Genomic DNA, 12898 nt, shown 5'->3' with positions numbered 1-12898 from the left:
CAGAGAGGACGTATTGAAATCAAACTGTTCAAGGTATCTGATTCAATGCAAATAAAATCATCAATGTAATCACTTACAGAATAGAATGATTATTTCATGTTGAAGGTTTTGCCTCGACTTGGCTGATTACATGATCATGCCAGTTGCTATGATGACGAGTGATGACCATGGTCAATTCTGCCACTGTTGCTGCAGAACCAGAATTCGCCCACTGGTGGCTGTGCCCTGCTCAACAGTTCTACTCATGTGCAAATACACTTGGGAGATCAGATACAACAAAACACTAATTACAGGAAAAGGACAGTATCCCACATCGATTAAATCAACAAATAATCTCGAGACTTTATTTATTCTACAATAAACATTCATTCATTTTCTATAGCCCTCAACACATTCAGGAATATAGGTCATAGCAATGCATTAATTTAATTGTACTTGTTCTATTTGACAATACAAGCAGTGTAGTGCAACTGATGGCCAAGGCAGCACAGGCAATTCAGTAGATGAGGTAAAAAAGCGGCAATTGCAGCTAAGTATTTCTGCTATTTCAGCCCCAGCGACAATTCTCAAACTAGAACATGCTTGCTTATCCTTAAATGAAACCTTTTATTAGGATACTAATTATCATAAAATATAACTATCTATAAATATGTGCAAATATCTGAGCAAGTGCAGCGTATTGTTTTTGTTACTTAGCCTGTAAAGCTATGATATTGTGTTTGCCAAGTCTTAGTGAATGAAAAAAAGGATCATTGCATTGTGCCACAGTGCCAGAGGGCTGTTAACAAAACATGGCTTCTAGGTATAGGCAACATAACTCGGCATGGTCAAAACATGTAGAACATCAGAGCTTTGCCATACAATCACAAATTCAAATATGCACATACATACTTATTATGTAGCTGCACAGACCTTACATGTAGACATCTACATGTACTGTAAACATCACAGTCATTATATAATCTTATGTGCACTGTGCCTAATATCCAGCTGCTGTTCAATCTTCCATTTTCCACCACCGGTTTTGTGAACTCACTGACTCCTTAAGATGATTGACCGAATGGAGACAAAAGGCAAATCACCCCGATACAGACGTCACCATTAATTTCACAAGGCCTCGCTTCTCCTCTCTGGCAAATCTGCAAATGAGCACATCTTGTCAGTGAGTATTTTATTTTAAAAGCGATGAATGGAGACTGGCTGCTAGGCGACAGTTGATGCAGTAAAATCTAAAACTCTCTCCACCTCCTGCTCCCCGTCCGTCAAATCACACTGGTGGCATTCATGGGGATGCTGTTGCTGCTCTTCCTCATTGTGGAGATCTCTGTGGGGGGCCTTGTTGCTGGGAAACCACCTGCGGCCTCCTGTTTGGTCTTGCGGAAGCAGTAAACTCCATAGAGTCTGAACTTCTTATCGGGGAATCCCAGGTGTCGGACGCCGGGTTGGGGCCCTCCACAGCGGGCGCGAGGGTTGACTATTGGATAGCGAATGCTGCCATCTTCCAACCAGCCGGCTTCACAGCGGTCAAAAAGTTGTATCTTCCAGGCAGCATACAGGTGGCCTACTTTGGCCACCACTGAACCATCACGAACGCATGCCTTCACAGCCTCTGCATAGTTCACCTTCTTGAAACGTTTCAGGAAGTACACTTTGCCTGAGAAGAGGGGTTTAGGGAAAGGTATGGAGAGATTATGAACAAAAATCTATTTAGATTGGTTCTGAGATGACAAACAAAGTTGACAGAGGAAAGTATGTTGTACAGCAAGACAGGGTGAGGAAAGACAATTAAGGCAAGTGAGAGAGAGCAACTGAAAGAGAGACACTGATAGAGTACTATGTAGTACTAAGTAGCATGTGAGTCTGACCCCATACTTTGAAATGCTGCGCGGAAGTCTCAACCAAGCCCCCAGACTTCCACTGAAGTGAATAGCGGGGGCGGGCCTGTCGCTCCTCATCCGCTCTCTAGATATATTATAACTCTATTGGTCTCAACCCAGAGTCTGTAACACCACAGAAAAGGGGGACAGGGCCTGGGCTGTGGCTCAGCGATCCAGGCACCTTGGCCGGTAGCCCAAGTCTGGCAGTGTGCCGCGGGTTCGACTCCCGATCCCGACGGCCTTTACTGCATGTCACCCCCCATCTCTCTCCCCATTTCCTGTCAGCCTACCGTCTCTCCCTCTATAAAAAAGATAAAATAAAAAGGCCACAAACAAACAAAAAAAAAGAAAAGGGGGACAGATGCACAACGGAGACTGTTTCACCTGGCTGTTAATGATACGTGTGACATTCTTGTTTTAACTGGACTGTACTGTACTTCAGCATACTTTCTCCAGAGATGGGCAAAGACTAAAGTAAACTATCCAAGAACAAAAAGCACCTGGTCTTTACCAAAAAAATTGATATCATGAAAATGTGCCTGCAGCCTCAGCCTTGCACCGCTCCTCCACTATTGATTTCTGCTTGTTTGTGACTGGTGGCTGTTAGAGAAGCAGAATATTGTCTCATATTTCCCCTGGGGCCATTCAGTAAATATCTTCCAGCTGGACCAAACTATAGTGTCTATCACGTCCACTCTGGAAGCACAGCAGACTGTCCACAATAATTAACACACAAGGGAAGTATGAACGCTTGTATACTTATAGGGTCTCTAGCACAATACCTTTTTTCTTAGGATAGAGAGAAAACATAATGGTGCTATTTCTCTTCTCCAGTTTAATTTGCTTTACAAAATGTTGTTTTGTGGTACAAAAAGGAATAATATCGTTTTTCCGTCTTTGTCTTGGAATACAAAAATGGTTTAGCTTTAGGAGAGCACGCAAGAAGCTTGAAGTTATAAATCATGTTGTTCTTTTCCAAATTGAATGTTTGAAATTCCCCGGCAACAAATGGATCATTCTGTCCAGAGACTTTGTGAATGTATACTACCTTAGAGTGAACAGCCCCCAGAACTTCAGCTACTGTAATTTTCATTGCCCCAAAAACTAAATTAGACAGCCTCCTATTTTCTCCACTTTTAGCTAAGGTAGAATGTCTGAATAAAACACTCGCAGCTGTTGTGTGAATACAATGTAAATCAAAGGCCTGTAAGATAAAAGGCTATGGTCTGCAGTTCTGCACCCAGAGGACATCGTGGCTCTCCTAGCAGGGCAAAATCAACACCGCCTGATGTAAATCCAATGGCCCAAGGCCTGTTACATCACATACGGAGATCAAGGCATTCAGAGATCATATTCCCATAGATACATATATGATACATAATGCAACATTTATGCCCAACTGTTGTCTCATCTCCTCCACCCTCATAAACTTTGTGCTGGAAATGCTGAATGCGGGGCAGGATATGTGTTCGGGAGAAACTTCATTCAAGTATTTGATAGAAGCATTGAAAGTTAGGGGCCGTGTTAGGGGCCGTGTCGACAGAAAGCTGTGTTTTTTCCATCTGCGATTCTGCCAGCACATTTCAGCCATGCATTTCTATGGTAAAGATGTGCTTGAGCGCACTTCTTCCTTGCGCCTCTCATCGCATTTCAGAGTTCTCAGCATCCAGTGTTTTTTTGTTTGTTTTTTGCCGGAGTGCTCTGGGCGCCTCAAGTAGAAAATTGTTTTGGACGATGAGTGCCGCTCATCAATGTCACTTGCCTAATTATGCAGAGGTTTGGAGAGACACAACTACAGTGATTGAGCAGGGGTAGCCCAAACATTTAGATTCTCGTAGAGGTTTTTTTCGATTCTGACGAATCTCTCTACGAGAGTCTAAAAGTTAACCCCGCCCCTAACGTCGAAAAGGAACGTTTGTGCCTCAAAATCACTCTTACCTTGTACAAATGCAAAATCTAAGCTGCTTTAAATTTTGCTTTAAAAGCTGCTTTAAATGTTGCACACCCATATTAAACACCGCACATGCTTATTTTTCAATAAAAAAGGTATTTTAATCCACTCTGTTTCGGAATCCTCCATTGTAAATGCGCAACAGAACATTGCCCGCGCCCCTAGTGGCCAGGGTTCTCTTGCGCATCTACAATGGAGAGAAAACCAAGATGGCTGCCAGATTCCGAGACAGAGTGGATTAAAATACCTTTTTTAATGAAACATAAGCATGTGCGGTGTTTAATATGGGTGCGCACAGATCACAAACAAGTGGGGCAACATTTAAAGCAGCTTAGATTTTGCATTTGTACAAGGTAAGAGTGATTTTGAGGCACAAACGTTCCTTTTCGACGTTAGGGGCGGGGTTATCTTTTAGACTCTCGTAGAGAGATTCGTCAGAATCGAAAAAAAACCTCTACGAGAATCTAAATGTTTGGGCTAGAGCAGAGGCATCTCATTCAGTGCATGTGTAGCATGTGTAGAACATGATATCCAAAGGGCTCAGCTGCAACAATCAAACACTTTCTGTGGACATAGCTCGTTTCAGATCTTTTCACATGAAAGGTAGTACAGTGCACGTACGCACGCACACACACCCACACTGTCCTTGATGTCTCTCACCATTGACATTGGATGTGAAACAGAAGGCATCATAGCGTTCGTCCTCCTTGTGCCTGTAGCCATAGTTCCGTACACCAGCTGGGGAGTCCTTGCGCCCACACTGCTCTCTGGGGTGTGAGATGGGGTATTGGACTGAGCCATCTTCCAGCCAGCCAGCATTACACCAGTCCAGACCTTCTAGCCAGGCCTGTGGGAAGGTTAATATGGACATGGAAAGGGGCAAAAGAACTCCATTCATCTAAGTCCAAGTGGTCCAATAATGCAGCAGCCAGTTAGACAGCTGCTAGGTTGAGGATTATGGCATATTAGTAAATATTAGAGAATGTTACAAGCAGATACTAGTTGTTTTACAGATGGTTTTCAGAAAATAATCTTAATCTTATTCTTGTATTGATACGGGTAGGTCTACAGGCTTTAGTTCAGGTTCAGGTTTATTTGTCATGTGTATAGATATAGATACAGAGTATAAATACAATGAAAATTATTTTGCTCAGAGCACTCTGTCTTACATACACAGGACATAAACAAACATAGTGCAAGAAAAAGAGAAAAAAACAGAAAAAAGTGCAAGTGAAGTGACAAAACAGTGCAATACAGTTCAAGGTCAGCTGTTCAGCAGCCTGACTGCCTGGGGGTAGAAACTGTTACTGAGACGGGTGGTGCGAGATTTGATGCTCTGGTAGCGTTTTTTGGAAGGGAGTGGTTTGAACAGGGTATTTGCGGGATGGCTGGTGTCTTCCATGATGTTGTGGGCTTAGACATACTATTGGTCCGACTGTCATTGACAACCTACCTCAAACACTAACCTAACCCTAACTACAAGCACGGCAGATGGATTTCAGAAAATAGGTTTCTCAATCTTGTATTGATACTAGTCTCACTTCAACATATCTCACTTTGTCATTATCTCCAAATGTTAACAATTTGGTTAAGCATTAACTCACCTTGTGTAACTGGGAATGAGAGGCCAAGATGGCATCCTGCTGTTTACAGGCCTCTTCAGCCTCGTGGTAGTTGAGCTTATAGCGCCCCACGCGGGGGTAGTAAGGGAACACCACTCCTGCAGGAGCAAAAAGAAAGGCTGATTACGTGGGAGAAGGAAAACTACACCCTTTTATTTGACATCATGTTTAACAGTCCTCAATGTATTCGCCCGGCCAATTGTGTGTGTGTGTGCGTGTGCGTGTGTGTGTGCGCGCGCGCAGAGGTAATCTCACACACTCGTCAGCATCAAACTTTGCATACTCTCCCAGTAGGTCAAGGGATGCCATGTCATTATTCAGACAGCCCATTATTCCGACGTCCCGTTGGTCTGACCGGTCCCATTACCTAACCCTAACCTCACACTAACCTAACGTTTGTCAGTCTATTTTGAATAATGGGAGGAATTATAAGTGGACCCCAGTCAAGGAAGACACTCCACAGTGGTGCTACACCAGGCTGTTTTGCATTTTGGCCAATAACTTGGCTAAACATGAACCATCTAGCGGTAGCTAAATCAATGGGAGAGAACCCAAATGGATATGGTTTCCCTGAAAACTCTGAAATTGTAACCTTCCAAATTGCTTAGTGTGTGCAGATGTGTGTTAGTGACACTGCAGGGAGTGATTCTGATGGCAGCTGAACCCAGAACACAACAGTGTTAGTGCCGAGTTTGATGCAGATCAGAGTGTTGGTGCGCCTCGCAGGTCTGCATGTTATGTTTGTGACGTCCACCCCACCGCCCAGCGCCCGCCCGCCCGCCCGCCGTCTGTTGACCCTCTAGGCAATTTTCCATATTTTTGATTACAAGCATAAATGCAAATACAATTTTTCATATGTTCCAAATGTATACCAGAAAATACATTAATGGTCAATTTAAATCTGTAATCGTGACCTAATCCTCACCTTCCAGGTCAAGATTGACAAATCCCGTGTCATCCTCCATATCATTAGTGATTTCACACTCATAGCGTCCATAGTCTTCTAGGGTAACGTTGTGGATGATCACAGAGGCATCGCCTGGCCCCGCCTCCTCCAGAGACAGACGTCCTTTGTACGTTCCATATACACGTTGCTGCCTGCACAGCACAGCATCACCTTATTGACCGTGTTTGTTTAAATTCTGCAAATTTAAACTTTTCACTTTGTATCGTATAGGAAAAATAAGCCAAATTAAAATAGAATCTTTACCTTCCTAGTGCCACAAAGACGTCCTCAAACTGCAAAGAGTCTGTCACCTTTGTCCACTTGATGCGGATGCGGTCAGGATCTGTGTTCTCTGGTTCATGGCGGTACCGGCAGGGCAAAGTGATGGAGCCTCCTCGGTGAGTGAGAACCTTACCGGGGGCTGTCTGCACGATCACCTCCCCTGTATCATCCTCTTCAAACAGGGACAGGGAGGTGGTTACACAGTACAAAATTGTGTGATTCGTCAGTATACGAGAGTTTTGAGAGTTCATGCCAATGGCATTAATTGCTGTTTGAATTGTTTGTGAATTGTGATCAAAGACAGATTGGAATCTCTATGTAACATCTTAATTGATACTAGCACAAAGTTATACCTGAAATTGGATTAGCTATAAAGATGTCTAATCTAGTTTTGTCACATTAGCACTGTCTAGCCGGTAGCTAAATCAATAGGAGAGAACCCAAATGAAGTCCAATCATTGCTGGATTACGTTTCCCCATCTGAAATTGTAACCTGCCCTCTGAAGAGACCAAATTGCTTTGTGTGTGCAGATGTGTGTGAGTGATACCGCAAGCAGGGTGCGATGTGTTTTCAGTTTGTGGTTGGCTCACTGTTTAGATCCATATGGTTCCATTTGTACACTCTCAGAGTTACAGACCCCCCAAATGAACCCTGATGGGCCCTGGGCCCCACTTTGAGAAGCACTAACTAACCACGAAGGCTGTTTAAAGAAATCCTTCTTACATGATTTGAGCATTTGAGCTTCAGGCAGTAGGCCTACCACTTGTCGACCAGTAAAGTTCCTATAGTTTCTATCTGAACACAGGGTCTACATTTCTCAATAGAAGTGCAGGGAGACCACCACCTCCACCCACTGTACAAATGCTAGTTATATGGTATTATATGGTGACATAAATACAATACAAAGAAATTACGGTAAACACATGAACCCTAACATCTCTATGCTGGAATTAACATTCTGCAAAAATAGCAGATCTACAAGGTGTCACAACATGTCTCATTGTGAGCTTGTAGAGATTTGGTGTAGCATAGGATAAGTTAGTGGGCCTAGTATTGATACCTGAGGGTATGGTCAAGGAAGTAGGGTTTAAGTGGTTAAGGAAACGATCCTTGCTGTTTGCCATCTATAAGAAAGAGGAAAAAAGAGATTTTACCGAGCACGTGCACCACTCTCCTCCTTCCCTTTTCTGTGTTAGCTGGTAGGGAGGTCACTGAGAGGGCAAAGGTCAGGGTGATAAGCATGAAGGTCAAGGATGTTGCCCCGAAGGACAGTGGAAGAGGCTGCCGGGAGTGCTGCAGAAAAGGAAACATCAGAGAATGATGTGAATCATATATGGTTATTGGTTACCGAATGTGGGTATTGAATCAATTAAGTATAAGGGGGTTCTTCTTCATTATTAAATATCAAATATGTAGGCTATTCAATGATTACTTATATTGTTAAAATGACAGTGTTGTATGAAGAATGACAATTTTGGACAGGACCTCACAATTTGGCCCTAAAATAATGTATTCGGCCTATAACCAATCATCATAAATGTTTGTCTCTATTATATTATTATACTATTGTCTTATTATACTATGTCTTAAGGTCCTGCAGTAGGTCTAGTTTCACATCTGGGTATGTTGTTATTAACCAGACTGACTAGAACAGAGTAGACACAGGTAAATGTGAAATTTGAGGGCACTAATCCTGGCCAGCTACCCATTTATATCTGGACAGTGACAGTGTGTTATGGATGGGGATTATTATTTTTATACCATGCAAGTGCGCCAAGCATGAGTGTGTGTGTGGGAGAGTTTTGACCTATAATTTAGCAGCATTTGGCAATGCTGCATGAACCCCCCCACAGAAAGAACTGCCTCTGTCTACACACACACACACACACACACACACACACACCTAGCCTACCCTCCTATATAGGACACAACACTGACTGTTTGTGGGCTAGTATAGTGTAGGCCTAGATAACGTCACAGTCTGAGGCAGCACAATCTGGACTCTGGAGGCAAATTTGCTTACATTATTGTTTATGATTAGTAGACATGTCATTGTTTGCGTAGAGGCTAGCCTAAAAAAACATGCAGTAGTGTATAGTTGACCATTTTGACCACCAAACATAACGCACAATTACAACAAAAACAACCCTAATAGGCTACACTGCATGTGTTCACATACCACAGTCATACAACAATCCTGCTGCATAATCTTATTATCATTGCCTAATATTTTCAAGGTTGGTGCATTCGATTCCATACAGTTTTCAACGCAGTATAAAAACTGCATAATGCGCCGTAGATATCACGTGAGCCAAACCATTCGACCGCACAAGTCAACTTACCATTCTCATCACAAGGATTGTTGTTGCCTGAATGTAGTAGTTGTGCCGCGGTGCGTCGTTCTCTTCCAGACAGGTTAATGACGCTGTGATGCTGCTGCTGCAGAGTCAGACCTCAGCTCATCTCCTCCTCCTCTCACTTGGGCTTTTTCTTGTCCCATTACAGATCCCTCGCAATGCAGGGGAATCACAGCGGGCTTGGTAGATCCCAGTAGTCAGTGAGTCATGATGACGTTGCTTCGATTGAACAAGTGATCGATCGCACACACGGAGCGTATGTTTGATCAGAAACACGTCGTTTTTAACAGGTCACTCACTGTCTGCTGGTGCTGGCGTATCATTCCGACCGCGCAGCAGCTCAGCAACACTGCACATCAGTCCCCTTTAGTTAAATCAATTCTTGCTTTTCAGCTGGTCTATATGTAGGACCGCGATCACGTAAAAGCAACAAATACTTCAAAAGAAGATTGATTGGTCTGGAATCCTGACGAAGTGACCTGATTCCTTATTTTTGTAGTCTTTATATAGCGCCACGCTGCCAGTGCACCTTCGTTGGGGGATTAGCTCAAATGGTAGAGCGCTCGCTTAGCATGCGAGAGGTAGCGGGATCGATGCCCGCATCCTCCAGTTATTATTTTCTTCAATAAGTTTATAATTGTTACGGCGGCCCTTATTTGGATATAGACAGTGACGTCACACATGCATTTACGTTTCGTACTTGAGGTCAGCTCTTCATCTTCATATCATAGGCTACATATTTTTGTCTCCAGACTCCACCCGGCCGGCCGAAGGCATGGGGACTGGGGTGATTTTGCAATTGCACCCTGTAGCCTAGATATTTGTATCTTTAAAGGTATATTCAGTGATTTCACTTATTTCAAATATCACTTATTTTTTTGTTTTGTTGTGATAATCCTCCCTACTATAGAGTGTGCTGGCCATATAAGGAGTTCCTCCCTGTCCCCAGTTAACCCCTGGGGGTCAAAAAACCTTAGGTTTCGTTTTTGACTCTCTATCCTGATTGGACGAAAGGCTGGGTCCCACAGCCAAAAACGAAACCTAAGGTTTTTTGAGTGAAATCACTGAATACACCTTTAATTGTTATGATGGACTCTGATGATGTAAACATTCTAAACAAACAAGTCTTGTGCTTTTCATGCAGGCTGTTTCCGTTTTTGTATTGACTTATGCTTTCGTTTGAAATGTAGGGTCCATTCTATTCTGTGAAATACAAATATCAATCGATCAAAACCCTGTCCGAGCGTCTGTCCAGATCAGTCTGTCTGTGATCAGCCAATCTGAGAACCCATCGTCAAAACATTAAGGAAAATCACACCCGTGTGAACTGAGTGGTGCAACTCCGTTTCCAGCGAGCCGCCCTGCGTCCGAAACCGAGAAATCTGTGTGGGGGAATTAGCATTGAGCAGACATCTCTCTCTCTCTAACAGTGCAACACTATCTCTCTCTCTCTGTTTCTAGCACAATAGTGCCATGTTTGCCCCTACTGGTACTCTATGGACGGACGGGTACGTGGACAACTGGACATGGGGACATTGCTGTTCTTTGGAGTGGTTGCACCACTCAAACACGGAGTCAACAGTCCAGCTAATCTCCGCCACCTGTGCAGTGCGCACACACACACACACACACACACACACACACACACACACACACACACACACACACACACACACACACACACACACACACACACACACACTCTCTCCCTGGATGCTAGAGCAGAAACTGCCCCTTTTCAGATCAACCTGTCATAGAGCCACCATGAGGGCCATTTTTGGCTAAACACATTTTCTGCTCCTACAGATTTTGTCCAAAAATCACTCAAATCGGTACACAGCATCTCTTCTTCTCTTATAGTCATCAATACGAATCTGTCTGATTTTCCATATTCCATCCTGATGGCTAAGATTGACTTCCAAAGTTTGCAGGATTGGTCCGTTTTGAAAAAAATGTTTCACATCATGAACGCAGCTTGCAATTTCCATGTAATGTTGCACGCGACACATTCCCACTATAGGCAGAGGGGAAAATCACACCCATGTGAAATGAGGGACGCTCTTGTCATCGATTCGTACATCAATTTATGTTAGCGGACATTTGACATTGCTACATAAGGTACATAAGGTGGTCCCTTATTGGCCAAGTGCTTCCACCAACATGTGATTGGTTAGACGATTTACTCATTTACATATGACGTACGTTTTCCCTTCAATGTCAATGGCGTTTAATGTTTTGATGTTTAATTTACATAATCAGCGGAATTCTGACGTCATTTCTTCGTTCATTGTCAATGGCAAATATTGAGACGGGCGGGGACATTTATAGAAGGGGCTAGCGCCCCTTAAAAATCATACCTGTGACCTGTGTGAAGTGAGGGGCGCTCTTACCATCATACATCATCATCTCATTCCGGCCAATCACAATTTCCGTCCTCACTTTTCCTTCTTCACTTTTCTGTCCTCACTTTTTATCCTCAATACACGTTGCTCAGCCAATCAAATCATAGCTATGGGGTGCTGCAGCCAATCAAATCATCGCTATGGGGTAGGCTAAGGTAAGTCAGCCATGGTAGAGTATAACAGGCGGATTTGTGTTTAACTGCACCGATCTGCGTGAAACTTGCACACAGACTCCCTAGAGGAAAAGGAAAAACATCTCCTTTTTATAGCGCCACCAGGAGGTTGACTTTTGCCAAACACATTTTTTGATATTACTCCTACAGATTTGTTCACAAATCACGCAGTAACTCTATAGTCATCATCATCTATAGACATCATCATCATATCCAGAAGTAATGCGGGAACGCCTACTGTGTGGCAAAAAAACCTTCTGGCCTTATGACAGCCCATACATCCAAACAGAAAAGTCCTATCTGATTGATTGGACTGAAATCACGACGAAGTGACCTGATTGTCGTTTTATTTTTGTAGTCTTTATATAGCGCCACGCTGCCAGTGCACCTTCGTTGGGGGATTAGCTCAAATGGTAGAGCGCTCGCTTAGCATGCGAGAGGTAGCAGGATCGATGCCTGTATCCTCCAGTTATTATTTTCTTCAAGAAGTTTATAATTGTTACAGCGGCCCTTATTTGGATATAGACAGTGACGTCACACATAGTTTACATTTCGTATGAGAAAGTCCCCCCCCCCCCCCCCCCAAGCTATTATCATCATCGTGGGCGGCGGTGGCTCAGGGGTAGAGTGCCTGGATGGTAACCGTAAGGTTGCCAGTTCGAACCCGGGCTCCCCCAGAGTTACTGTCGAAGTGTCCTTGAGCAAGACACTGAACCCCTAATTGCTCCCGATGTGCTAGTTGGTGCCTTGCATGGTTTCCGCTGCCATCGGTGTATGAATGTGTGTGTGAATGGGTGAATGTAATGCACAATCTCTGTAAAGCGCCTTGGATAAACGCGCTATATAAATGCACCCATTTACCATTTACCATCGTGTTGATGATTGCATTAATCAACGTTAAACTAACTTTGCCAGACGATTTGCCAATTAGCCTACTTTATGCATGCTATTCCATACCTGACATAGGCTATTTGTTTGGTGAAAGATCACAGTTCAGAGAAGTGGTGTGTTAATATTGTTAATTGTTAACACCTGCACCTCCATTACACAATTAATGTCACGCACCCCCAGACTCGAGGCAGCTTGCGTACCAGTACCCCAGTTTGAGACTCCAACTCCCTGCTCTAGACTTATTAAACTGGATCTGAGTTGGTTCGTGAGCCACATTAGATTGTGAGCCTGTATATCTGCTATTTTTGGCTAACGTTCCCCTCAGAATAATGGATGCTGGGTCAGCTTCAGCTCTCCAGGGCTGACTGACAGCACAGCTGAGCAGACAGCTGCAGC

The 12898-nt window shown here is 43.6% G+C and overlaps 1 protein-coding gene across 1 annotated transcript; it reads right to left on the bottom strand.

The window, feature by feature from the left end:
* Positions 1–343: 343 nt before the first annotated feature.
* Positions 344–9571, bottom strand: hapln4 (hyaluronan and proteoglycan link protein 4). The gene is made up of 7 exons (XM_083767046.1): positions 9022–9571; positions 7834–7972; positions 6661–6850; positions 6376–6548; positions 5433–5548; positions 4489–4675; positions 344–1654 (listed from the first exon to the last, which is right to left on the bottom strand). The coding sequence occupies exons 1-7, from the start codon at positions 9028–9030 to the stop codon at positions 1263–1265; spliced, it is 1206 nt and encodes a 401-aa protein (XP_083623172.1). The 5' UTR covers positions 9031–9571; the 3' UTR covers positions 344–1262.
* Positions 9572–12898: the final 3327 nt, after the last annotated feature.

Source organism: Protomyctophum parallelum (assembly GCF_964188405.1).
Source record: "Protomyctophum parallelum genome assembly, chromosome: 6".
Taxonomy (NCBI): Eukaryota; Metazoa; Chordata; class Actinopteri; order Myctophiformes; family Myctophidae; genus Protomyctophum; species Protomyctophum parallelum.
Note: the sequence above shows the minus strand (reverse complement) of the source record. Positions and strands in the feature narration are given on the sequence as shown.

What these genes read in the sequence shown, in the direction of transcription:
- hapln4 (XM_083767046.1), bottom strand. An exon ending in GAGAGTGGTGCACGTGCTCG is followed by an intron (nt 6,851 to 7,833) that starts GTAAAATCTCTT and finishes CCCTGTTTGAAG; the next exon opens with AGGATGATACAGGGGAGGTG. An exon ending in GTCTTTGTGGCACTAGGAAG is followed by an intron (nt 6,549 to 6,660) that starts GTAAAGATTCTA and finishes TGTGCTGTGCAG; the next exon opens with GCAGCAACGTGTATATGGAA.